The sequence below is a fragment of the Equus przewalskii genome, chromosome 1 (assembly GCF_037783145.1).
Source record: "Equus przewalskii isolate Varuska chromosome 1, EquPr2, whole genome shotgun sequence".
In the NCBI taxonomy this organism is placed as follows: Eukaryota; Metazoa; Chordata; class Mammalia; order Perissodactyla; family Equidae; genus Equus; species Equus przewalskii.
This window is the reverse complement of record NC_091831.1, coordinates 79,741,699-79,767,879: the sequence shown is the minus strand read 5'-3', so window position 1 is coordinate 79,767,879 and position 26,181 is coordinate 79,741,699. Positions and strand designations below refer to the sequence as shown.

The 26,181-nt window shown below is 36.8% G+C and overlaps 1 protein-coding gene across 1 annotated transcript in view; it reads left to right on the top strand.

Annotated features, from left to right (window-relative positions):
- The window catches only part of TSNAX (translin associated factor X), a 31,095-nt gene extending 6,369 nt beyond the window's left edge, over positions 1–24,726 (top strand). The window contains exons 5-6 of the mRNA XM_008524795.2: positions 18,991–19,118; positions 22,869–24,726. Coding sequence (XP_008523017.1) covers positions 18,991–19,118; positions 22,869–23,246 — 506 coding nt within the window. The 3' untranslated portion in view covers positions 23,247–24,726. The remainder of the gene's footprint in view (positions 1–18,990; positions 19,119–22,868) is intronic.
- The last annotated feature ends 1,455 nt before the right edge of the window (positions 24,727–26,181 follow it).

The following is a 26,181-nucleotide window of genomic DNA, read 5'->3' as shown; positions in this document are numbered from 1 at the left end:
GAGAGTGTATCACCTAGCCAGGTGGACTCAAACATCTCATAGTGGGAATTTTAGGATAGTACTGGATTTTATATATTCAGTTAAAAAGGTTTAGGGAGATCTGGATCTTGGTGATTATCACCATTTGCAAATTACTTGTATAAATACTTCAAATGCTTAATTCTTTCCTCTTCATTTGTTTCTTAATGTGAGTTCACTGACAGGAGAGATACTGTATGATTCAGACATATGCTAAAATTTGGAGAAAGACAAAGTCAAAGGTTGATTCATGTTTGCAGAAATACGTGAAAGTTCTGTATTCCTTTCTATCAAATGGCTGATTCCACTGAGCTCAGGTCAGTTAAACAGTGGGAAATGAGTTCATTTGGGATCTGCTCAGTGTATGTCCAATTTTAGTCTAAGCATAATGATGATTCAGTATTTGTATATATTGTGAAATCACCACAGTAAGTCTAGTTACCATACGTAATTTTTTTTCTTGTGATGAACTTTTAAGAGCTACTCTCTTAGCAACTTTCAAATATGCAATACAGTGTTATTAACTGTAGTCACCATGCTGTCCATTACATCCACATGACTTGTTTATTTTATGGCTAGAAGTTTGCACCTTTTGATTCCCTTCACCCATTTTGCCCACCCCATAATCCTCACCTCTGGGAATCACCTGAAATATCTTTTAGTTTGTAACATAAAGTACCTGCGTATATCAGTTAAAGCTGGGTGTGTGTTATTAGAAATTGAAGTGATAACTCAAACAGTTCTATGAGGAGTCATTATGGTATATTCCCAAAGGAGATACATTCCCGTCATCACAATTTATTGTTTACTATCAGGTTTATTTGGCTTTTTAAATAGTATCACACATAATAAAAAAGATTTAATGAATTCGATTTGTGTTGTCAAGTGGCACAATCTTGAATGTGACAAATTTGGCTGGGTTGGGAGAGAGGATCAGAGGTGTTGGTGGGAAGAAGGGTGAAGTGAAAGCTGAAACAATCCTCTAGAAGAAAACGAGAATATCTTGATGACCTTTTGGTAGGAAAGATTTTTTTAAAAGACAAAAAAATTACTAAGTGCTAAAGGAAAAATGGATCAAGTGAATTTCATTAAAATTAAGAAATTCTGTTTATCGAAAGACATCATTAAGAAGCGGGGAGGCAAGCTGAAGTTTGAGAGAAAACATTTAAATACATATGTTGGATAAAGGACTCGTGCAGAATATATGAAGAATTCCTACAAATCAACAAGAAGGCAGACGATTTTAAAAATGGACAAAAAACTTGAACGGGGCCTCCAAAAGTGAACATTCAGATGGCTAATAAGCATATGAAAAGGTGCTCAGCATCATTCTTTACTAGAGTAATGCAAAGTAAAACCACAGTGAGATGCCATGCATTCACCAGCACAACTAAATTGTAGACTGACAATACCATTTTAAAAAACTTCCGCAGTATGTAGCTTTAAAACGTGCCTACTGGGGCCAGCCCTGTGGCCGAGTGGTTACGTTCACATGCTCCGCTTGGGCAGCCTGGGATTTCTCCGGATTGGGTCTCAGGCACGGACATGGCACTGCTCGTCAGGCCATGCTGAGGCGGCGTCCCACATAGCACAACCAGAGGCGCTCACAACTAGAATATACAGCTAATATACTGGGGGGCTTTGGGGAGAAAGAAAAAAAAAAGTGCCTGCTATATGATCATTTCTGGGTATGTACCCAAAAAAAGTGAGATTTACATACCAAAAGGCGTGTGTGAATATACACGGAAGCAAATATGAATCTCACATACATTCTGTTGGGCAAGATAAGCAGAAACAAAAGAGTATCTGCTGTATAAATCCATTTATGTGAAGTTCAAAAAGAGCCAAAATTAATCAGTAAGGTTAAAGGATAATGATTACCTGGGGGTGGAGATTTGGAGTAGGAGTTACTGACTAGAGGCTTGAGGAAACCTGGAGTGACAGAAATGTTTTATATTTTGATCGGAGTGGGGTAACATAGATGTACACGTATGTAAAAATTCATTGATTTGTACATTTAAGATTTATACAGTTTACTGTATATAAATTATAACTTTGTTTTGGGGGGGGTTGAGGAAGATTGGCCCTGAGCCACAGAAAAGTCCCTGTTGACTGATGAGTTCTTAGCTCCTTTTCCCAAAGAAGTTGTTTGTATCAGGAGATCACATCAATAATAATTCTTTGCAAGACGGTCTTGTGGTGAAAATATGTGCCATGTTTAGTGAAAATGGTCATGTCATTCATATGATCGATACTCTGTCAAAGCTCCTTTGGTGAGGTTTCTCTTGGGTAGTCTGTCATCTCTAGTTGGTAGGCAGGGCAGACATGTTTGTGGCAACTTTTGCTTATTCTCTTTGATTTCCTGAGATTTTTATATACCTCTGCCAGTGGAAGTGGAGTGGGGAGGAGGTGAGCTGGGAAATCTAGCACACTCACCTCTGTCAGTGCTCAGAGTTGGTTGGAATCCAGAAGTGGCATTTCTAGGCTGCAGGTATGTGGTAGATATCAGGGATGTAGATCACGAGCAGTGTTGTTTACCGGTTGTTTATACGTGAGTATTACACTGCCATAGGAGTCCCAGCGAGTGACTGCTGTCGCTCCTTCCCCTGTAGCTGGAGTAGTAGCTTTAACTGTACTCGAGGTACATCCATGACAGGCAGATACTTCAATCACAGTGGTCCTGCTGCGGATAAATAGGTATGCCTGCATAATCTTGAGGGCTACTGGGTGGTGGAGTTGGTGGTGGGGGAGCAAGTCGATCTCAGAGTTTCTAGAAAGTCCTTCATCTGAAGAAGCACTACAGTCTAAATGTCTGACTACATCAAAGTAAGCAGAAATCCCATCCTACACCTTCTTCTATCCTATTAACTTGGATAACCAAAGGCAAGAGTTTGAGTAACTTCCATAATCTAGGTCATTTTTTCTATCACATCATGCAGTAAACCTATTTTGTAAAAGTTCGTGGCATTGTAATACATGTAATAATTGACTACAGTAGTCTTCACTTTGACTTTAATCCATGCGTAAACTTTTGTATTTTTATAAAAACTTGTATATTTTCCTCACAGTGTTGGTGCTTCATCATATGATGTGTTTAGATTAAACTTGTCGATTCCATGTTAGTTCATCGGTAAGCCCTATTAATCCTTGCAACTTAAAGTTCCCCAAATATCAGTGGGACAGCCTAGATTTGCTGTCTTTGGCTCAGTAATCTACTTTGTATGTCCTTCATTCATCAATGAGTAAAGTGTAAGGAAAGACTTCAAACAAGGGTAGGGATCATATAGATAGTGATAGGAAAAGAAACCTAGAAAATTGCACTTGGCTTTTAGAACAAAACAGAGAAATGGAGGAAAAAAGGCAAAAAGGACATTTCATTGAGTCAGTGGAGTATTTTTTAAATAAGGAAGGAAGCACTGTTTCTTCGGTAGAGTTTAGGTAGGGCATTAATAAAATGGGATCAGTCTTCAGATTTTCCCACTTTACTGTATCATTGAGGATTATTATAAGCATCGTATTCTGTTTTAGGTCTTTGTTTATGGTTTGTAAGTTTTCTTTGAAGATTACCTACTCATGGATTAAAAATTTAAGGATTCTCTATATCTCACTTTTCTGTAAGAAGACTTTAAAATAAAATAGGTTCTTTAAATTGAAGCGATGATGTTTTTTCTTAAAGTTAAGGAATAAAGCAGTCAAAGAGGTATGTGGGACTTAAAAATTTGCTCACATTTTATTTGATAAAATAAGGTTATTTATAATTAGAGCAGCATTAACAATATGATGCTTATGAATAGCTTGCTGCATGTAATTGTTAAGTGCTTGTTTTGGTGTTACTCCAAATAGTTGTTCTTTTGACTTGAAGATAAAACAATTCTGGCATTGAACTAAAGGAGTTCTGAGCTTTTCCTCATTAAGAATAGTGCTAATGGCACGCAGAGCATTTCCCTGAGGGATACTTCTGTGAGCCCAAACATTGAGTATCCTACTAATAATTGAACAACAACAAAAAGTTAGGTCTGTTTTCTACACATTTCTTATCAGAATAGATTACACGTTGTCCCAAGGGATGGTTAAACAAATAAATGATTAATTAGTTTCTTGAAATAAATCACTTAAAAAAAATTTTGTGCCCTATCGTGTTTTTGTTTTGCTTGTCTCTTGTTGAAAAAATAACTGGAGAAAATGTCCTTCATCTCAAAGAAAAAATATTTCTTTTCTTTTTTTAGCTTAGTTTATATCACTATAATAATGTAAAAATTGTCATTTAATTTTGAGACATTTTGCTGCACCAAATTGAGTTCAGACCCTAACTAATATTTTCTCTTATCCAGGAATGTGAATGATGGGTTAAGTGGGTGTTTTGGGCCAGTTGGAGATATTTTTTAAGCCATCCTCCTTTATATTCATGACTTTTGCGGTATCCTTAAGTCATAGATATTATTTTTACCACTTCATAAGTGGGGAAATTGAAGCTCGCAGGAGTTAAGCAACTTGCCCAAGGTCATAAGCTAGTAAGTAGTACCATTGGTTTCTTACCATATGGATTTAATTTACCTATTGACTTTAGAACCTAACTTCTAGTAAAGGTTTTGTCTTGGCTTAAACTCACCTTCCCCCAAATATTAAGGTTTTCCTTATAAACCCAGCACACATTGTAGCTCTGATGTTGCTCTTTTTTTCTCATAGCACTTAGTACCTTTTGACGTGCTGTGTAATCTCCTTATATGATTCTTTATTGTCTCTCTCTCTCCCCTTCTAGAATGTAAACTCCACAAGTCCCTACAAAAGTTTTTTGTTGTTGTTCACTGATGTAAGCATGTCACTTAATAGATATTTGATAAATGTTGACAGAGTGAAGAACAGAACTATTTTAAAAGGGCTTTTTTCTTTGTTCAACCAAATTCCTTATCTGATGATTTGCTTTTGCAAATTTTTATTTCATCATTTTTTGTTTCTCTGAAAGAAAACATGTTTCCAGGGACTATTCCTTAGCCATAATAGCAGAAGTAGGATCAGTATTAATATTTAGAGTTCCAAAGCTCATTATGTCAGTGCAGAGAAATTTGATAAAAGTTCAGCATATTAGCAAAATTGAGAAGTTTCACTGAAAAAATGAACTAGGACATGAAGATCTGTAAGCCTTTGGAATAATAGTGAGAATAATTTAGTGAAAGGAAAGATATAGCTAAAAATTGAATTTGTCTGTTTATGAATGAGACTGAGTGTGCCAGAGACGTTAGTTAAGGTGAAGCTAAGTGCTGAAACAAAGGAATAAATTGCAGCATTTTGATGGCTTAACAAAATAGGAATCGTTTTTTCCCTCAAAGTCCAGGCTTTGTGATGGTGATTTAGTATGCTTTGACTGCTTAGTCATTCAGGGACCCAGGATCATGGGGCTCTGGTATTATCAGTGCAGGGTTTCAAAGATGAGCCGGGGCATCAGCATGCAACTGGCGGCTTGTGGAAAAGGAGTGAAAGGTGTTGCCTGAGGTTTTTATGGGCCAGCCCTGGGAGTGGCATAGATCACTTCTGCCCACATTTCTTGGCCAGTTGCATGGCCACACCTAACTCCGGGGGGATGAGAAATAATGGTCTCTTTTCTGCCAAGGACAGTGAAATATATTTGATGAATATTTAATTTTTCTCTGCCTGGTCTCGTAACTTGTTGTCTATTTAGTGGAAAATCTAGGTATATGCATGTTAGTGGGTTTTAAAAATTTCTGAATATGTTTTGATTTGTTTGAAAGCATTCATTTGCCTAATGGAAAATAACTTTACAACTGAAAGAATGGTTAGAGGATAACTGGTCCAACTACCTCATGCTGTCAATGAGCTTGGTCTTGGAATTGGGCTATCTGACTCGTTTTATCTGTTCTGGTAACACTTTCTGCTAGACCACCTCCTCTCTGATAACTGGTATTTAGTGCTTCATACTGTAATTGTTTTCTCCATAGCCAAAGGCTTTTACCTGATGATCTCAGATCCTATATCTGATTATAGACAGTCATACTTCCTTTAATTTTACCTATACACATAAGTAAAATAAATATAGTTCATATTTGCATTTAAATGTGAGATGATTCAGTAAATATTTTTTGTGATTATTTTATTCACCATTTAATAAGTGTATATATCATGCTGCAAACTTGTCAGGTGATACTGTGACCATGAGAAAATCGCTCTGTAGGCATTTTCTGGGTTATAGAAACTCAGTTTGTGAACATTCTTTGTAAATGTCTGATACACACTACTTGGACTGTCCAACTACAAGACTGTGAAGGTCTTTTAGCCTGGTTCTCTTTTCATCTCTGAGCATTCCTGTTGCTTTTCTGAAATCATTTTTCAGAAAGTTACTCTTTTGAGCTAAGGTCTGTAAATTCATAGGGGGCTAAGTAGGGAACATGGAAGAGACAGCTTCTTACTCAGTTGTGGACGTTTGCACCAAGTCAAAGTCAAAGGGGTCCTTATTACTTGACAAACTGTCTTAATTTATTATATCTTAATAGGATAAATGGTAGTGTTCCGTTAACATAATTTGCTATTCTTAGTTTTATAGTGCATGTAGGGCTAGGGTAACATTTTGGAAGAATAACGGCCTGTTTTAATTGTTGAATTAATGCATTGAAAAGAAAACAGATAGAACAAAAAAACCCACTGCTTTCTTTAAAGAAGTTATAAAATAGTGTCTTTAACAAAAATTAATGCCTATCATTCTTATTTGAATTATTCTCACTTCATTTTAATTCAACAGTTAGAGGACCCTTGTACCAGACTATTATTCTTTACAAATCGTACAGTATAGGTAGATGCCTCTGCTTTACAAATGAGGAAATTGAAGTGCAGTGAAGTTGATAGACATCTTAGTTCACAATGCTAGTAAGAGCCTGAGTTAGTTTTTTTGTTTTTTTGTTTTTTTAAAGATTTTATTTTTTCCTTTTTCTCCCCAAAGCCCCCCCGGTACATAGTTGTATATTCTTCGTTGTGGGTCCTTCTAGTTGTGGTATGTGGGACACTGCCTCAGCGTGGTTTGATGAGCAGTGCCATGTCCCTGCCCAGGATCCGAACCAACGAAACACTGGGCCGCCTGCAGCGGAGCGCGCAAACTTAACCACTCGGCCACGGGGCCAGCCCCCTGAATTAGTTTTTGAGCCTGGGATATCCTCATTTCAAGTCCGTGCTCTCTGTTATACCATTATCATATTTATTTGGAGGAAGACTAGAGGCAGGGGCGGGAATAAGGAGGCTGTGGTGGTCATTCGAGGTGTGAAATGAATAGGGCCTCCAGTTTGGTCTTAGCAGTGGGGATGGAGAGGAAAGGGCATGCTTTTAGATATGGGTTTTAAAAAAAAAAGTGCAGGGGAAAGGGAATAGTCTAGGAAAACCTGTAGCTTTCTGGTTTGACTAACTGATTGAATGGGTATGTTATTTATTAAGAGAAGAAAACAAGATGGAATGGGTTTTGGGTGTGATTACAGTAGTCCACCCTTATCTGTGGGGGATACGTTCCAGGACCTCAGTGGATGACTGAAACCACAGATAGTATTGAACCCTCTAAATGCTATGTTTTTTCCTATACATGCATACCTGTGATAAAGTTTAATCTATAAATTAGGCACAGTAAGAGATTAACAACAATAACTAATACTAAAATGGAACAATTATAACAATATACTGTAATAAAGTTACTATAGATCTTAGCAACCTCAGCATACAATTTTTTTCTTTCCTTATTGGAACTTTCACCTTTTCACTTAAAGGAAGTACTTCACGGCTTCTCTTTGGCATATCCGAATTGCCAGCATCACTGCTTTTGTACTTCAGGGCCGTTATTAAGTAAAATAAGGATGACTTGAATATAAGCATTGCAATATTTTGGCAGTTGATCTGATGACTAAGTGACTACTAAGCTACTAAGTGACTAATGGGCAGGTGGCGTATACAGCATGGATCTGCTGGACAAAAACGTATGGATTCACGTCCTGGGCAAGATGGAGCAGGATGGCGCAAGATTTCATCACACTGCTCAGAATGGCATGCAATTTGAAACTTACAAATTATTTCTGAAATTTTCCATTTAATGTTTTCGGATGATGGGTAACTGAAACCGTGGAAAGCAAAACCATGGATAAGGGGGGACTACCATAATTGGAAATTGTGGGCATCTAAGTAGCTGCCTAATAGGCAAATGGATAGATGAGTCTAGAGAATAAGGACTCATCTGCAGTTGCAGCCTTGGATCATAGTTTATAAGCTGTAGTTGGATTTACAGACATGGATAAGATTGTCCAAGGAGAGTGTAGAGTGAGAAGACAGTCTAAATAAAGACTGGGTCCTGTGGAACCTTAGCTAAGGGAAGTAGAATAGAGTATTTGATGGAATAGGATCCCTGAAGAATCAGGAGAGGATGGGATCCAAAGCTTGGGTAGAGTGACAAGCCTTATATGAGAGGAAAGCCGGCTTTTTGGAGACGGGCAGTTAGGATGGGTGCAGAGGTAGGCAAATGAGGAAGATCTTGTTCAGTAACTCTCCTTTCCTATCATGTGCTGAGAAGGGATGGGAGGTGGGGGAGTGGTTCGGAAATGATGGAAGACTGGAGATACAAGAATGACTCTGAGGGGAATGGGGGTGGGAACTTAACCAGGAACATTTAATAGTTATTGTTAATCATTTTTGAAGTTTACGTGATCAATAAATGTGATCTTTTCTGTTGTGCAGCAGTGGGAATGAATGAAGTAGAAAGATTGATTCATGGTTAGGATTTTGCTAGTTAATTGCAGCAGGGCGACAGTGGAGGAGAAATAGGGCAAGATATTCAGCTTGATGCACTATTATGGCCATTTTGGTTGTTGAAATAAAAACATACTTCTGTGTCTGTTGGTAAGTAGTATATTATTATCTGTGATGAGTAGTAAAATTAATTAATAATACAAATTTCAGTGTACCTGGTTTATCTCAGAAGCCAAACATGCACCATGATTCCAAGATACTATATTAGTTTGCTAGGACTGCCGTTATAAAGTGCCAAACTGGGTGGCTTAAATGACAGAAATTTAAATTCTAACAGTTCTGGTGGCTTAAGTCTAAGATCAAGGTGTTGGCAGGGTTGGGTTTTTTCTGAGGCCTCTATATTTGTCTTAAAGATGGACGCCCTCTCTCTGTATCCTTTCTTCTGTGCCCTGTGTCTCTCTCTGTGTCCTAATCTCCTCTTCTCATAAGGACACCAGTCAGGTTGGATTAGGGTCCACCCTAACGGCCTCATTTTAGCTTAAAGACCCGGTATCCAAATATAGTCCATTCTGAGATACTAGGGGTTAGGTCTTAAACATAGGAATTTTAGGGGGACGTAATTCAGCTCATAATGTACGTTTGGTTTGTGCACTGCAGCCAGGGCAAGTTGCAGAAATCATTATTTTTGGGTGGTTAGACTGGGGAGTTACTTTGGGTTAGGTTCAAGGTTAGAGTAGGGGAATTTGTGTTGTACCCCTGAGCTGTGGCCCTCTTCTGTAAACTTCCAAAAGAAATGCCCTAAGGGGAGAAGCAGATGGTGTTTGGGAAGTCTCCTGGGAACTGAGGATATAAACAGGTGTTTCATGCAGAGCGTGTTCCCTCAGGTTGGAGTAGTAGGCTTTGAGATGGTTTCAGGGAGCTTTGCTTTCTTTGAGACATACCCCCTGATGGAGAGGGGCGCAGCTGTTTCTGCACACAGGGAAAAGGTCTTGGGGAAGGGCGTCTGTCCTGGGTCTTACTGAACTACCAAAGGATGGCACATGCCCCCAACAGGTGACATCACAAGCCGCCTTTCTTTTCACCTTCTCCCTTCATCCCTCAATGATTAGAGGAGAGAGGAACACAGATTTGATAAGTGGTGGGGAGAATTGGAAGCTGAAATGGAGGCAGGCCTGTGAATCCCCACATAGGCAGGATCCCCAGTCACCTAATGACTGCCATTTTAATGGAGGAAGTCAGGGGAAGAGTTTGATAATGTTCCCAGTATCAAATCATGGCTAGACAAGGGCATTATTTAGCTAGAGAAAGACAAATCAAAAGATCTTTCCAACAGCATCTGAAAATCAAGAAATGATTTGAGAGTTATCAGAATGATTTGATGAATAATATTTTTTTCCTGAGGAGGATTAGCCCTGAGCTAACATGTTGCCAATCTTCCTCCACATTATCTGTGGGTCTCCACCATAGCATGGCTGACGAGTGGTGTAGGTCTGCACCCAGGATCTGAACCTGCAAACCTGGGCCGCCAAAGTGGAGCATGCAGAATTTAACCACTATGCCACAGGGCCGGCCCTGATATGATGAATAATTTATACTATATCTTATATCACATGGTAAGCAGTTTTATAATTAATGTAGTTTAATGTAGTAAGAGAATAAAAAATACTTTTAAAGTTTTTGATTTATATTGATTTATGTAATAATTTATATTCCTGTTAAAATATTTTGAATATCACCCCAAGGGATGAGGGAGTTTTATGTGCTGACGCAGTAGTTTAAGGGATTACTGTAGTGATTCAGTGAGAGAGGAAGAGAGTGTGATCCTTCGGTCTTGGGAAAGTCATCTCTGGGAGATTCAGGAGATCCTCTGATTGCTATTATCTTTTCTACTCATGCAGGTTTGCTTTTAACAGATAAAATTTACTTAGTGAGGTGAAGTGGAAAGAGAGGCTCTGTTGTCAGACGGATATGGGCTTATATTTTTGCTCCGATGTTCCTTAGAACAAAGTATACAATTATCTGAATTTCAACTTTCTCACCTGTACTGTGGGAGCAGTAATAGCTCCCTCATGGATTGTTTTGAAAATTAAATGAAATATGTTTGTGGAAAGCATTTCTTATTTTGTTTGGCAAATAACTGTTAACAAATGTTTGTTCTCTTCCCTACTGGAATGTCGCAGAATTAATCTGTAATAGTGTGCTGAATTCTAAAATTTATTTTCATTTTGGATAGAAACTCATACTATTTGCTCAACATGTACTCTTCAGTGCTGAAGTAAAAACCCTGCCCAGAAAGACAAGATCCAAATGGGTTGCATTGCATTTAAGTTTTACTGTTAGTAGTATGATTGCACATGCTTTACAAAGCTAAGACTTAGAGAGATAGTTATTTTCTATGTATCATTTATGTATTTGAGAGTAGATTTTTAGTAGAGTGGCCTGTGAATCAAACCCACTCTCATTTTACTTAAATATTTCAGTGATCTGGTAAAGCTAACTTTTGAAAAAGTTCAGGTGGTATTCTTGCAAGTAGTTATAAATGCAATTTTAAAAAATTGAGATATGATTTACATACCATAAAATTAACCCTTTTAAATTGTATAATTAGGTCATTTTTAGTATAACCACAAGCTGTTGTACAGCTATCACCACTATCTAATTCCAGAATATTTTAATCACCCCAAAAAGAAACCCCTTTACTCATTAGCAGTCACTCCCCATCTTCCTCCATCCCAATACTGCCAACTCTAGGCAAGTACTAATCTGCTTTCTGTCTCCAAGGATTTGCTTATTCTGGATCTTATATAAATGGAATCATACAATATGTGGGCTTTCGTGTCTAGCTTCTTTCACTTAGCATAGTTGTTTTCAAGGTTCATCTATGTCATAGCATGTATCCATACTTTATTCCTTTTTGTGGCTGAATAATGTTCCATTTTACGTGTGTACCACACTTTGTTTATCCATTCATCAGTTGATGGACATTGGGTTGTTTCTACTTTTTGGCTATTGTGAGTAATACTGCTACACATTTATTTACAGGTCTTGTGTGAACACATGCCTCAGTCTCTTGGGTATATACCTGGGAGTGGAATTGCTGGGTCATATGGCAAACAATTTTTTAAAACACTAAAAGCCTGGAGAGAAAGTTGAGATGTGAAATTCAAATTTATAATGAAACCTCTGTCTTGCCTGTTTACCTTTATATTGGTTTTTGATGGAGATTTGGACTGGATGTATATTGCTTAAATATTGTAAGAATAAGTAAAAACAATCAGAAGCCTTTAATTGGGTTTCCTTGTATATGTTCTAATAGGAGAACAAGAAGAAAAATAACAAATTACATAAAAGCAACCTACAAACTTCTCTCTTACTGGCAGCCTATCTGTAAATAATTCTAATTGGATTTCTTCCAAGGCAAAAGCAGAAGGGGAAGGCATTGTTTGATGGAATATGGCAGTAGGTTGAGATTTTTCACCTTGGGGATTATTCATTGAAAATAGCGGATGTCCTTTTCATCAAGTTGAAACATAACTTGTTTAAACATCCTTTTAACTAGATGTGACTAAAAATGCTTTTCAGTGTTTTGGGCTAGATGTCCTTGAACTTTCTCTATAGTATATCATGAAACCTAATTTCTATGGAGCAGAAATGGCCACCTCATCTCTGAAGTAACTTGAATAAACAAACACATCCTGAGGACAACTTAAATAATGACTTTAAATATACTTGAAAATGTCATATTTGATAGCAGCCCGCATTAAGAGAGACTGACACAGATGAATTTTGAGGACTCTTGTTCTGTATCCTCTTTGTTCCCCTTTAAAAAATAAATCAGATAATTATAAGACCTCTAATTGTGAACTTCATCTGTTTGAACTTAAGGAATGTTTCTTTCTTAATGGACTTAAATCCAAAGTACTGTAAATTAAGTACAATTAGATAGTTCTGAACATTTGAATACCAAATTCTAAAATATTTTTGTCAAAACCCTTAGAGTTTCATAAAACTAGTGAGGAGGAGCAGGGAGAGATTATTAGAAGCCATTTACTAAACAGTTGAGACTGTTGAGTATATCAAGTGCTATCTTTGGGGAAGGGAAAAGGAGGAAAGTTGTAAAGGCATGATCCTTGCCCTCACAGTTCTAGGGTGCAAAATTGGTGGTCATACAGCTGTTCATAATACAAAGCCGACTGAAACATTGAATTGAAATATAAATTTTATGTATTGGGTGTGAAGAGATGAGTGCTGCCTTGATTGTGATGTATCAAAACATTTAAACTTGTTTTTTTTTACGGGTAGAAAAAGATTTGAGAGAGGGCAACATAGGCACAGAATAGCATAGCATATGGTATGAGAGACTAGAGAATAAAGTTAAATAAAGCATGGAGAAAAGCTGAACTGGGGATTCAGTGGGGGGAAAACTGAGTATGTTTTAGATGGAGTTGAATGTAAAGAAGCAGATACGGTAGGAAGGGTGTGAGCTTTTGAGTTATAGAAATGTGTTTTCAAGGGGCTGGCCCCGTGGCCAAGTGGTTAAGTTCATGTTCTCCACTGTAGGCAGCCCAGTGTTTCGTTGGTTTGAATCCTGGGCACGGACATGGCACTGCTCATCACACCACGCTGAGGCAGCGTCCCACATGCCACAACTAGAAGGACCCACAACGAAGAATATATAGCTATGTACTGGGGGGCTTTGGGGAGAAAAAGGAAAAAAATAAAAAATCTTTAAAAAAAAAGAAGAAATGTTTTTTCACTATTCACTACGTCACCTGTTCACTATGTTTCTTAACTTCTTTGAGCCTCAGTTTGTTCATCCATAAAGGAAGGATAGTAATACAGCCACGTAAGATTATGAGCATTAAAAAGATGGCTGTGAAATACCAGATACGTTATCTTACATATAATTGACACTCCGGACTTAGAAAGCTACTCCTAATATTTTATTTATATTTTTTAAAAGTCTTGTTGGAGGGGCTGGCCCCATGGCTGAGTGGTTAAGTTTGCGCACTCCGCTGCAGGCGGCCCAGTGTTTCGTTGGTTTGAATCCTGGGTGCGGACATGGCACTGCTCATCAAACCACGCCGAGGCAGCATCCCACGTGCCACAACTAGAAGGACCCACAATGAAGAATATACAACTATGTACCAGGGGGCTTTGGGGAGAAAAAGGAAAAAAATAAAATCTTTAAAAAAAAAAAAGTCTTGTTGGAGGCTTCTGGGTATATATCCAAAAGAATTGAGAGCAGGGACTCGAGCAGATATTTGTATACTCTTGTTCATAGCAGCATTATACCCAAAAGGTAGAAGCAAACTCAGTTTTCATCGGTAGATGAATGGATAAATAAAATGTCATATATCCATGCAGTCAAATCTTCAGCCTTTGAAGGAAACTTTGATACATGTTACAACATGGATGAATGAACCTTGAGGACATTATGTAAGTGAAATAAGCCAGTCACGAAACGACAAATACTGTATGATTCCACTTAGATGAAGTACTAGAGTATCCACATTCATAGACACAGATAATAAAATGCTGGTTGGTAGGGGCAGCGGGAGGAGGGAAGTGAGGAGTTACTATTTAATGGGTGCAGAGTTTCACTTTTATAAGATAAAAAGAGTTCTCGAGATAGAGGGTGGTGATGGTTGCACAACAATATGAATGAACTTAATGCCACAGAACTGTACACTTTAAAGTGGTTGAAATGGTAAATGTTTACCCTATTTGGTGAATTTAGTATTATTTCATATGCATTTGTTTATAAGACTGCAAACATTTTAGCAACAAGATACTACTAATTTTTTATATCATTCAGCAGTGCTTTGTTGCAGAAGCAAATGGCGTTCCTGTTTGGTTGCCATATAATTTAGTTTCACTAACCTGGACTTTTTTTTTTTTGTCATTTCAGTAGAAAGGATAGTTCATACCATTTTAAATTTGAAAGATACCATAGAGCTCATGGCGTCTACTACTTTTGTTTTACAGTTGAGGCACAGGCCTGGAAGTTGGTTGTACTTAGTTGATTTTACTAACTACAAATTGTTTAAAAAAATAATATTCATTAAAACCATTTTCCATGCTGTAAATTGTCTCACGTGAACAAAACAACTTACAACTAATGAATTCAGCCAGATATTTTTTTCCATTCACAATGGAATGACATTTTACCATATGTCCACCTGTAGTTGTTGTCTTTGTTAAATAAAATTCACAGTCAGGAATAGTTTAAAAAAATACTGATTTGCTTTTTTTCACTGTTTTCTTTTTTTCTTCTTCTCCCTCTTGACCATTGCTAAACTTTGAAACTTAAACTTATTTCTCTAAAATACTTTCACACCCACGTCTAGACTAGTGTTTGACCAAACAGCTGAGCACCATAGTTAGCCAAATTGACACATAGTGTTAATTTTCACATAGTATTGCCGTGAGAAATGTTTAAGTGATAACCTCACTTCTGACTGATTTGTTTCTTCTACTTTGAGCGGCACGCTGGAATTTGTACCTTGACCATCAAATCAATTTGAGTTTATAGTTGTATAGATGTGATCCTCCTCCATCTTCAAGCTTATACGTGTTTATACCCATTCAACTGAGATAATGATTGTTTGGTGGTATCATTGAGACTTAGCATGAAGGCTCAGGAAAATATGTGTGCTCCGCCTTCAACTGATACAGTCTTAGTTCTTTGTTCTCTCCCACCACTATCAATTACCACGTGTAGGACAAGAACTTTGCCACTTATGTTTGATTCCAGCATTTACAGCACTGCTATTTTTGCTCAACATGGCCCTGAAATGTAAGCCAACTACAGGAATTTGGGGACAGGATGATGCCTAGAAATGTTGTAGAAGTAGTGATTTATACTAGCTGTAGTAAAAATGCATATTATAGAGTATATACAAGTCTTATACTTTTGTTGATTTTTTAAGAACAATTCTGATATTATATAGATAGGGGTTTATGTACCCATCTTTGAAATGTAACTCTTGGTGGGTTGTAACTTGACTACAGCATGAGTTGAGGCTGATGATGTAGGTGGGGGTGGAATTAAACAGGGTCTTAGAAGCCATGTTACTGATTTTACTTTGTATCATGAGAGCCATGGAAAGCTATTTGGCAGGGAAGTGGTGTGGTCGTAGTTCTATATTAAAAAGGCAAACAGTGCGGGAATGGATGAGAAGAGGTAAGAAATGGATGGGAGAAGGCCAGGAGGGTCTCAGGACTGGCAGAACAAAGAGGACCAGGTTTGGAAGGAATATTGTGAGTTCATGGTTGGACGTGTTGATTTTGAGGTCCCTCTGGTGGGATTGTCAAGTATGCATTTGGACATATGTGGCTCTCAGCCAGAGATGTCAAGTTGAGGGATGGCAGGGTTAATTGAAGCCAAGTGTAGATGAATTTGAGAGAGCCTAGTACTAATAGAGGCAGAGACTAAGAAGACCTGGTCAGAGAGGTAGAAAAAAGGGAAACCGGGAGATGATGCTATGAAAGGAACCACAAAGAAGCTTGTTTATAGAAGGAAAAAGTGGTCAGAATGCTGAATGCTGCTAAGATTAAGACTGAAAAAATGTCAGACTTGTTAAGTATGGTAACCTTAGTGAGAGCTATTTTGGTGTAGAGATGGGCTTAAGCTAGAAGTGTGAGGTGAGGTTAGTGAGGAAGTGTAGCCAGCTACTTGAAGAAATTAGCTCTGAAGGGGAGGAGAGCGACGATGGAGCAACAGTTAGGAGGAATGGTGGGACCGATGGATGGAAGAGATCTGAGTATGTTGAAATATTGACAGCGCCCAGTAGAGAACATAAGGCGGAACACCCCATACATTGAAGGGAGAATCCATGTTAAGCTTCCTGCTAGGATTGCATCTTGATCCTGAGCCTAGGTACAGGGACTAGCCTCAAAAGATAGAACACCTCCTCAATAGTCACAGGGATGAAGGAGAAATAATACTGTTATTTATTTTCCTAATTTCCTATTGTGTTTATCAGAGTCTAAACAGAAATAGAAACTGCATAGTAATTTGAACAGGGAAAGTTTAATATAAAGAACTGTGTGTGGGCTACCTAGTAATAGGAAGAGTGAACTCTGAACAGGAATATCCGATAGAGGGAGCAGCCCCTACACCAGGGGTGAAGCAGAGTGTCTAACGAAGGAACAAATCTGGGAGAATCCATCCCTCACCTCCACCCTCCCTCAGCTCCTGAAGGCACGGCCCATTGTGTGGCAGAGAAGTTTGCTGAGGTGTTGAGCTGATGGAATTCTCTGGGAAACTGTCCGTGGGGAGACGCTATGCCATGAAGCCCCTTGCCCAAGGAGGTGGCTCACTGGGAAGCTGCTCTCTGGAGTGCAGAGGGAAACTGCCCCCAAGGAGATGCCATGTGCTACTGGCTTCTTTGAGCTGCTGATTGCCCCAGATAGAGAAGGCTGTCAGGAGGGGTGCATCAGAACCAGGAAGAGAGCTTTTTCCTTCCTTGCTGTCCTTCCAGTGCCCTCTACCAACAAAGTTTAATATTGTGCCAGCTGGCAAAGGAGAAATGGGTTTTAGGGTCCACTTCCATTATCTGAAATAATGGAGCTGAGAAACAGTAAGTTGATCAATGGCACATCTATTATTGACCTTTTAAGTTTTTTCCATTATTTTACCATAATGATTGTAATGATGAGCATTAGTGTACATAAATCTTTGTGCACATATCTTCTATTTAGCTCATTCATAAGAAGTAACCATATTAGAGCATATTTAGAGATGTGCTGGGTGGTCCTTAAGTTTTGCTGTTTGCTTTTGTAAACATGAAGTATTTCTGGAAGGAAATGAGAAATATAGATTGTTTTAGGTAAGGGAACTGGGTGGTCACCTATTCATAAACTGAAATTTTACAAAAATATTTTTATTGTAAATGTAAAAGATGTTATTTGTTTTGTTAAACTCAACTTTGTTTCATTTTTCAGCATGTTATGGTTTATTAAAAAGTTTCCTATTCTGTTATCTTCTAGTCTGTCAGCTGAAGGCACCTATTTTCTGACCTTACTTTAACATCATTTGTGGCTCAAAATGAGTCAGGATATTTTCATTTAGTTTTTTCTTATCACTGTCAAAACCAGGTCATCCATTTCCCTTTGTGTCTTTGACCCTTGTGTGGCGTTTGATGTGACAATACCGTAGTGGTCAGCCTTCTCAACACTAATATTGCCAAGCCTGATTTTTATTGTCAGCTGCTGGGAGGTTGTGTGAGTAGCAGGACTTGGTCGTAAAAAGTGGTAAAGAAACAACTTAAATACTGATTATTCTACTAAGTTAAGTTCTGAGTTTTCTTTCCATAATCAGACTTCATTTTCCTCTTCTTGTTTTTACAATAAAGCTTTCAAAAAGGAGACTAAGACAGTTTCCTAACCTAACAATAATGATAATCATTTTAAGAAACATTTTTTCCCTGTTAGTATCACCTTACAAACAAAGACATCATAAAATAATATTGAAAATTAGGGCTATAGAATTTAGTTGTTTCTAAACACTTGAAAAACTATTTATAGTACTATTTTTGACCTTTACCAAAATTTATTTTTAATTCAGTGTGACTTTTGTAGAATTTACATCTGGTGCAAAATTGTGTTGCCTATTAGCTTTTTTTTTTTTTTTTAACTTAAACTACTAAAGCAGAAAGGAGTTATCTCTTCTTAGATTGATTTTGAACTATGAGGAGAAAAACAGTATTTTGTATTTTGACACTTTAATTTGTATTATTTCAAATGTTTTTTTACCTATTAAAATTTTAAGAAAGTTCCAAATAATCTTTAATTTTGTGTCTTATTTGATTGAATCATTGTCTGTTTGCTGCTTAAGGGATCAAAAAATAACCTATTGTATAGTTTCTATGAAAGCTTCTTAGAATTTTTGTAATAGCTCTTAAATTCTTAAAAAAAATTTCTTCTAAAAGTCTTTGACGTTTCTCTGTAAGAAAGAGAGTAGATTTTTAAGACTAATGATTCATGAAATAGAAGTAGTTGAATACATTTTTATTCGATTGTCTGTCAAGTTCAGTCACAGAAATGTTTGCTGTGTTCAGTGCTAGTCCCCACCGTCTACCCCCAAGAGATTCTTTGTATTCTAAGTATCAAATCTAGTGCTAGCATTATAGTAGACATCGGTTAAGCTTTTGTTGAACTAGGTAATAATCAATTGGAAGTTCTTTATTATGATCTTAGTAATTTAGTGGTTGTTTCTTAGTAATTTTTTTGTTTTTTCAGGACTGCAGGAATATGTGGAGGCTGTCTCTTTTCAACACTTCATCAAAACACGATCACTTATCAGTATGGATGAGATTAATAAACAATTGATATTTACAACAGAAGACAATGGGAAAGAAAATAAGACTGTAAGAATTTAAAATCATATTTCACACTTATTACATAATTTATTTAATAATATAATGATTTTAGGAGATTTACTGGCTTATAATGCTAAGAATATTGAGATGGCTATATTCTTTCTAAAGTGTGGTTTCATAGATTCCCAACTAGGGAAATGGTCTTTTTAAGTGTTTTAGTTAGTGAATAGAACAACAGCATGTATGTTGGGGGAAAATAATACTCTTTACCTAAAGCATTGTTGAATGATTACTGTAAGTCCACTTTTGGTTTTACAGTGTATTTACTCTGTGCTCTTAATAAGCACTGTCTCATTTAATCCTTTTATTAACCTTAAGAGGTAAGAATTATCACCCTCATTTTACAAAGAAAGAAACAGACTTTTAGAGAGTTCAAGTATCTTACAGAAACCACGCAGCCAGTGTGACAGAGCTAAGCTTTGAAACTAGGTGTCTTGAATCCAAGCCAGTGCCCTTGTCCACTCTGCCAGTCTTTCTCAAAGTGTGCTCTAGGGATCCCTGTGCCAGGTGTCCATCTCCAAGAAGCAAAGGATTCGATTTAAAGGTTTTAAATTAGGCAGTGTATAGCACATGACACATATGTGCTCAATAGTTAGTTGTCGTTATCCAAGTTAATATGAAGTTGTGATATAGTGAGAGCTGTTAATCACTTACTCAGTTCATAATGCTTGTATCTGAAAATTATGTAGCTCTTCTGAATTAAGAGAAACTCTTGAGGTTTGACTTTTAAATAAATACTGGGTTTTTTTTTTGGGTTTCAAGATGTGGTATCCGGGCAGCGAGGTGAGATTTTGAATATTTGATACCTCCTGAGATACCTGGACACTTAAAGATAAAATTAGTTTCTTTCCTTTCGTTATTTTCCTTCATCTTTTCTTTCTCTCTCTCTTTTTTTAAACATCACTCAAAGAATCAGGATAGGTAGGCAGAATATGGAAGAAGCTGTAGAAATAATATTTTCTTGAATATTAACTAAAATGGTAATATTGAAAAGTGAGAATTTGGCATGACAGTTAGAACTTACTCTAAGGAAGCTATGCATTTTCTCAGTTTTTAAAATTATATGAAGTTTATTCAGGAGGAAGTTCATTTTGAGAAGTAAAATTCTTTCATATTTTTGATTCATTTAGTGAAGATTGAATTACACAAAGCAGTAAGGTAAGCCTATTTGACTCTGCTTCTTAAATATATTAGGGAAGTTGCCATACCTTCCTTTCAAGTTCTCTAAATCCAAATGGAAATATCAGGGCAAAAAGGTAAAGAGAATAAAAGAGAATAAAGTAAATGCACTGTTTTCAGGATTTAGGTACTAAATTATTCAAAGATTATGGTGTCATATTTATAAACAGTTTTCAAATTGTTAAGACTATGTTCATAAATAATTTTTCCTTTTACTGCTAAAGATTCTTGCTGCTGAAAATTCTGGGAATTTGATAGGAAGGTATTTTGCTCTGACTTGCTTATTGAGGATATTGTCAAAACCATTTAAATTTTTTTAAAACTCTTTATTATGGAAAATTTCAAACATACAGAAAAGTATAGAGAATACTATATAGAGAAAGTATAGAGAATACATGACTAGCCACATACCAACTACCCAGATTCAATAATAGTTAACATTTTGCCATATTTGCTTCATCTAAGTACTTTTTACTAAACCACTTTAAAGTAAATTATAGATGTCATATTTCACCCCTAAATACTTCAGATCTGTGTTGAAAAACTGCGTTTTAAGTCATTTTCTTTTCCCTAGTTTCTAATATACATTATCAGTAAAGCAGAATTTATTTCCATGGCAATTTATTAGTTGACATTTGTTAATTTTTTAACATACTCAACTTCTGAGTTGTAACCAGGGAACTCCTTCTTTCTAACGATAGAATCAAAGAACATCAGTATTTTCTTAAGCAAAAGTTGTTTTTATAAATGACTTATGAAATGCAGCCCTCCCCCCAACCCCCAAACCCAATCTACTTTTTCTGAAAAGATGCCAGTTCTCTAATAATTAATAGAAAGAAAACATAGCAGGTATTTTTATGTCATGATGTAGTTTCAAAGGCATCAGAATAATTGGAAAGTCGACTTTGGGCACTCATCCAATTCTGCCATTAGCTACCTATATTACCTGTGCTGTTTCTTGTTCTCTACATTCAGAGGTTTGGACCAGATGGTCTCTGAAGAGTCCAACCATATATAATGAATGAGTGAATATTTACTCAAAGTTAAATTTGACTCATTTCCTTGCTTAATTCTCTTATTACCTATAAAGTTTAAATTCCTTACTGTGACTTTCTACCTCTATCTTTCTAGACTCATCCTGCACTACTTATTACTTTAAACTTTGCTCAAGAGAACTACCTCACTAATCCCTCAAATATACAGTACAGTTCTCCCCTGCGTGCCTTGTAGTTCCCTCTGCGTAAAATGTCCTCCAGTAGAATTGCAGCTTCACCTAGCTAAGTCTCATACAGACTTTTAATAACAATTTAGGCGTCGCCTCTTCCAGAAAGAATCCAGTAGAGAGAGGGAGAAATTGATGTGGACAGAGGAGCTTGACATGGTGATGGTAATGGTGATAGTAGCTAACATTTATTGAGGATTTGCTTTGTATTGGGCATTATGCCAAGAACTTGGTAAATGTTATCTCATCCTTAAAATAAACCTCTGAGGTAGGTACTGTTATCCCATTTTACAGATGAGGAAACTGAGGTTTAGAGAGATGAAATAACTTGCCCAAGGGCATACACCTTATGAAGCAAGGTCCTGGAAGAGGTGGGAGGAGATGGGTCAAGGTCATTTGGAAGAGTTAACCTCAAACAAGAGGAGGGACAACTCATCATCTGAGACTGGAGGATAGAAGGTAAAGACGGGTGTGGACATAAATAAGTTTTTTTTTTTGTAGGGATAAGGTAATTGAGAGAGCTTGTGCCTAATGATCTGGCAAATGGCCAGGCCAGTGAAAGTAGGCAAGATTGTCTACTGAGAGTGGAGTGGTTTGGGATTGAGTAGGGGGCTGAGGAGAGTGCTGAAGATTTGGAATAGTGTTTGAAGAGACTGGAGAGAGAACTAAGAATAAGTCAGAGGATTGGTGAGTAATTTGTAGCAGTACAAACTATATAATAGTTGTGATTATTATTATTGTTTAGCTCAGTGGTATTCAGCCACTTGAAGAAAGCACTAACAAGAGTAGATTTTAATATTGATTCAGGGTTGTGTTTTTGCTGGGCAGGTGCAGTAGAAAAATAGGAGTCTAAAGGAACTGAGGAGGTTGAAGTGAGAGAGTAATAAATCATGATAGTCAGTGCTGAGTGGGAATAGAAGAGAGGGCACAAAGGGCCTAAGTGACTTAGGAAAAATGGAATGGATCACAAACCTTGGAGGGCTTTATGATTTGTCATTTAAATAAGTTAGCAATTGTCATGCAGTAAAGTTATTAGGCCTTGTTTAAGAATGTTTCAATTTTATTTTGTATGTCAGGTGACATTGGAAATAGTTGATTTTATAATGATACAGTATTAGATTTCAAAATTATCTTGAAGTCCTTTAGTTCAACCCCCTACCTAGGGCATGAATTCCTCTTGTAATGTCCCAAATGGTCATTTTATTTAGAGGAGATTAGTATGACTGATCTGCTTTTGATTTTGTACCTTATAATAAATGTGATACTTGCATGTTCACTCTTTTTCACAGTGTGTTTTCTTTGTGTGTGTGTGTGTGTGTTGTTTTTTTTTTTACCAGTCCTGCTCTGATGCACAGGATAAGCAGTTTGGTACTTGGAGACTGAAAATCACACCTGTTGATTACCTTCTGGGAGTGGCTGATTTAACTGGAGAGTTGATGCGGATGTGTATTAACAGTGTGGGGAATGGAGACATTGACACCCCTTTTGAAGTGAGCCAGTTTTTACGTCACGTTTATGATGGGTTTTCATTCATTGGCAATACTGGACCTTATGAGGTTTCTAAGAAGCTGTATACCTTGAAACAAAGTCTGGCCAAAGTGGAGAATGCTTGTTATGCCTTGAAAGTCAGAGGTTCAGAAATTCCAAAACATATGCTGGCAGATGTCTTTTCAGTTAAAACAGAAATGATTGATCAAGAAGAGGGCATTTCTTAGAATATCATTACTCATTTATTATTCTCTTGAGAACTAAGAGAGACCAATTTGTAAGACTGTTATTTAGTATTTCATTTGACTTTATTGTGGCTTTTACATAGAAATGTTTTTGGTTGTACGTGTTTTAAATTGTATACAAGCTGTACATAAAATTATCGAAATGAATCGTTTCTTATATCTTACTCATGAAAGTTTGCATACAGATGTTTGCAGATATGCCTGTTTGGATTTTTGCTGGCTAAACTTCATCGTTTATCTTTGTAATGTGAACCATGCTTCAGAGTGCACTTTCTGCCATACCTACTTTAATTTACGTTGTGTGAAATTTGGAGTGGTTATATTTAGTGGAAGCCATTTATAGTTTAAGTTGGTGGTTTTGTTATATAAAGATTTCTTAGTTATACGTCTGGATTAGAGCTTCCTGTTTAAATTTCTTGGTAATATTGTTCCAAGTCTCCAAAACAGGCTTATTCCATAGAATAAGAATTAAAAATTATTAAGTTATCAGTATACTTTAGTTTTATGAGGTATTGTAGTGAGAATTCCTATTATATTCTGGCTAATTTTAGACCATTTTTAATTCATATGAAACAGCCTTTTAGAAAAATTGACAATAACCCAGATGTTAATTTCTACATGAAATTTTTGTCCTTTATCACGGAAAGTCTGACAGAGAATTGGAGCTCACATTGTAATATTCTCACTGGTGTTTGAGTTTAATTATATACTTGCACATACAACTGAAAATGAAAAGCTTTTAGTAATGAGTATTTAGCAATTTTTTTTGTCGTTATATCACATTAGGCATGTTTGGAAGCTTTCCTATTCTAGCATCTATAAGAAATTACATTTAAATAATTATAATGAAGTTTTGAAATACTAAGTTAATCCAAGCCTTCATAGTTGTCCAGTTGTGTTAATTGATAATATAAAAAGTTGCCAAAGAAAATTTATCATGTACAATTCAGCAATAAGACAATTGTCAACACAGTTGGGAATAACAATGGTAGTCTTTAGCAATATTTAGAATTGAAATTTGCCTACTGAAATTAGTTATAGATTATTCCCTGTGATGTGAAACTGACTTGAGCATGACACTATTGGCTTACAACCAGACATTTCCATTTGGTTTTGTGAGTTTTGAGAATCTAGATAATGAATTTTATTTTTGGAAACATTAGCAGCTCTGTTTGCAAGGGCTTCTTCTTCGAAAGTGTAATTTTCCAAAAAAATATCACCTAAAGGAAAATAGAGCATAGACATGCCTAATAAGTTAGGTTTCTTTGTTTGTTTTGGTGGTAGTGAGTTTTCTGGTTTTCCTTTTTGAAGATACACTGCTGAAATACAGTCTTGTTACACATTTTTGTTTCTTTTGCCACTTGAAGTTAAATTTATAATGTTAAAAGTAAAATGATAGATTGATAAATGTCTTACAGATGTTTAGAACTGAAGTCTTTGAATAAAATATTAAAATATGAAAGTTAAGCTTACTTTTTGATCATATTGAGAATTACTTAATCAAACTGTTGTAGAATTTTAAAGAGGAAACCTAACATAGACTAGCTTAATAATGGTGATTTATTATTTCTTAAGATAAGCCCAGGGGTAGGGAGAATTTCAGAAAAGACGTCTCTTCACATCTCATTGACCCAAACTGGGTAACATTCCCATCCTCCTAAACCAGTTAGTGTGAAGGAGAATGAGATCACATTGATAGACCAAGGTGCCTTTTATCCAGGAGGAGAAGGACAAACACAAGAAACCAAATTAGGGCATTGCCATCATAGGAGAAGGGGAAAATGGCCTTTGGGTAGGCAGTCAACAGTATCTACTACATGTGGATTGATGCCACTGCTCTTGATACATTTCCATGTTGCATGTTATATTAATAGAGTGGGTCTTAGGCTGGGATAGTAGAGGATCTCTAAATATATCCTGAATATTCTCAGTTTTAAATTGGTTGCTTGGATAGCATCATCTGTTAGAATGTTTTTCATCTTTATTGTGAAAAGAAACTGGTTCTAGGTCACATGGCAAATTGCTGACAGAATTTTGAAATAAAATTGGGTTATTTCCTTCATAAGCAATTCCTGCATGTATTAAGTCAGTGGTTTTCAAAATACAGGTTGCAGAGCCCTGGGGCTTTTTGAAGGTGCCTCCAAGAAAGATGCTATTTAAATGAGAGATTGGTAGAATGGATTTAAAAACTTGATCCAAATTCTGCTGTCTACAAAAGACTCACTTTAGATTCAGAGACACAAATAGATTAAAAGTAAAAGGATGGAAAAAGATATTCCATGGAAACAACCAAAAGAGAGCTGGACAAAATAAACTTTAAGTCTAATTTTTTTTTTTTGCTCGAGACAAAGAACAACCTGTAATGGTAAAAGACTCAATCCATTGAGAATATATAACAATTATAAACATATATATATTTAACAGCAGAGCCCCAAAATACGTGAAGCAACATCTGACAGAATTGAAGGTAGAAATAGACAGTTCAGTGATAGAGGGGTTGGCCCAGTGGCACAGCGGTCAAGTCTGCATGTTCCGCTTCTCGGTGGCCTGGGGTTCGCCAGTTCAGATCCCGGGTGCAGACATGGCACCACTTGGCAAAAGCCATGCTGTGGTAGGCATCCCACATATACAGTAGAGGAAGATGGGTATGGATGTTAGCTCAGGGCCAGTCTTCCTCAGCAAAAAGAGGATGACTGGCAGTAGTTAGCTCAGGGCTAATCTTCCTCAAAAAAAAACCACGAAACAATGATAGAGACTTCAATACCCTACTTTCAATAATGAAGAGCAAGATGGATCAGTAGGGAAATAGAGGACATGGGCAACACTATAAACCAATTGGACCTGATAGACATATCCACCCAACAGCAGCAGAAGACACGTTTTGCTTGAGTGCACGTGCAACATTATCCACAAAACA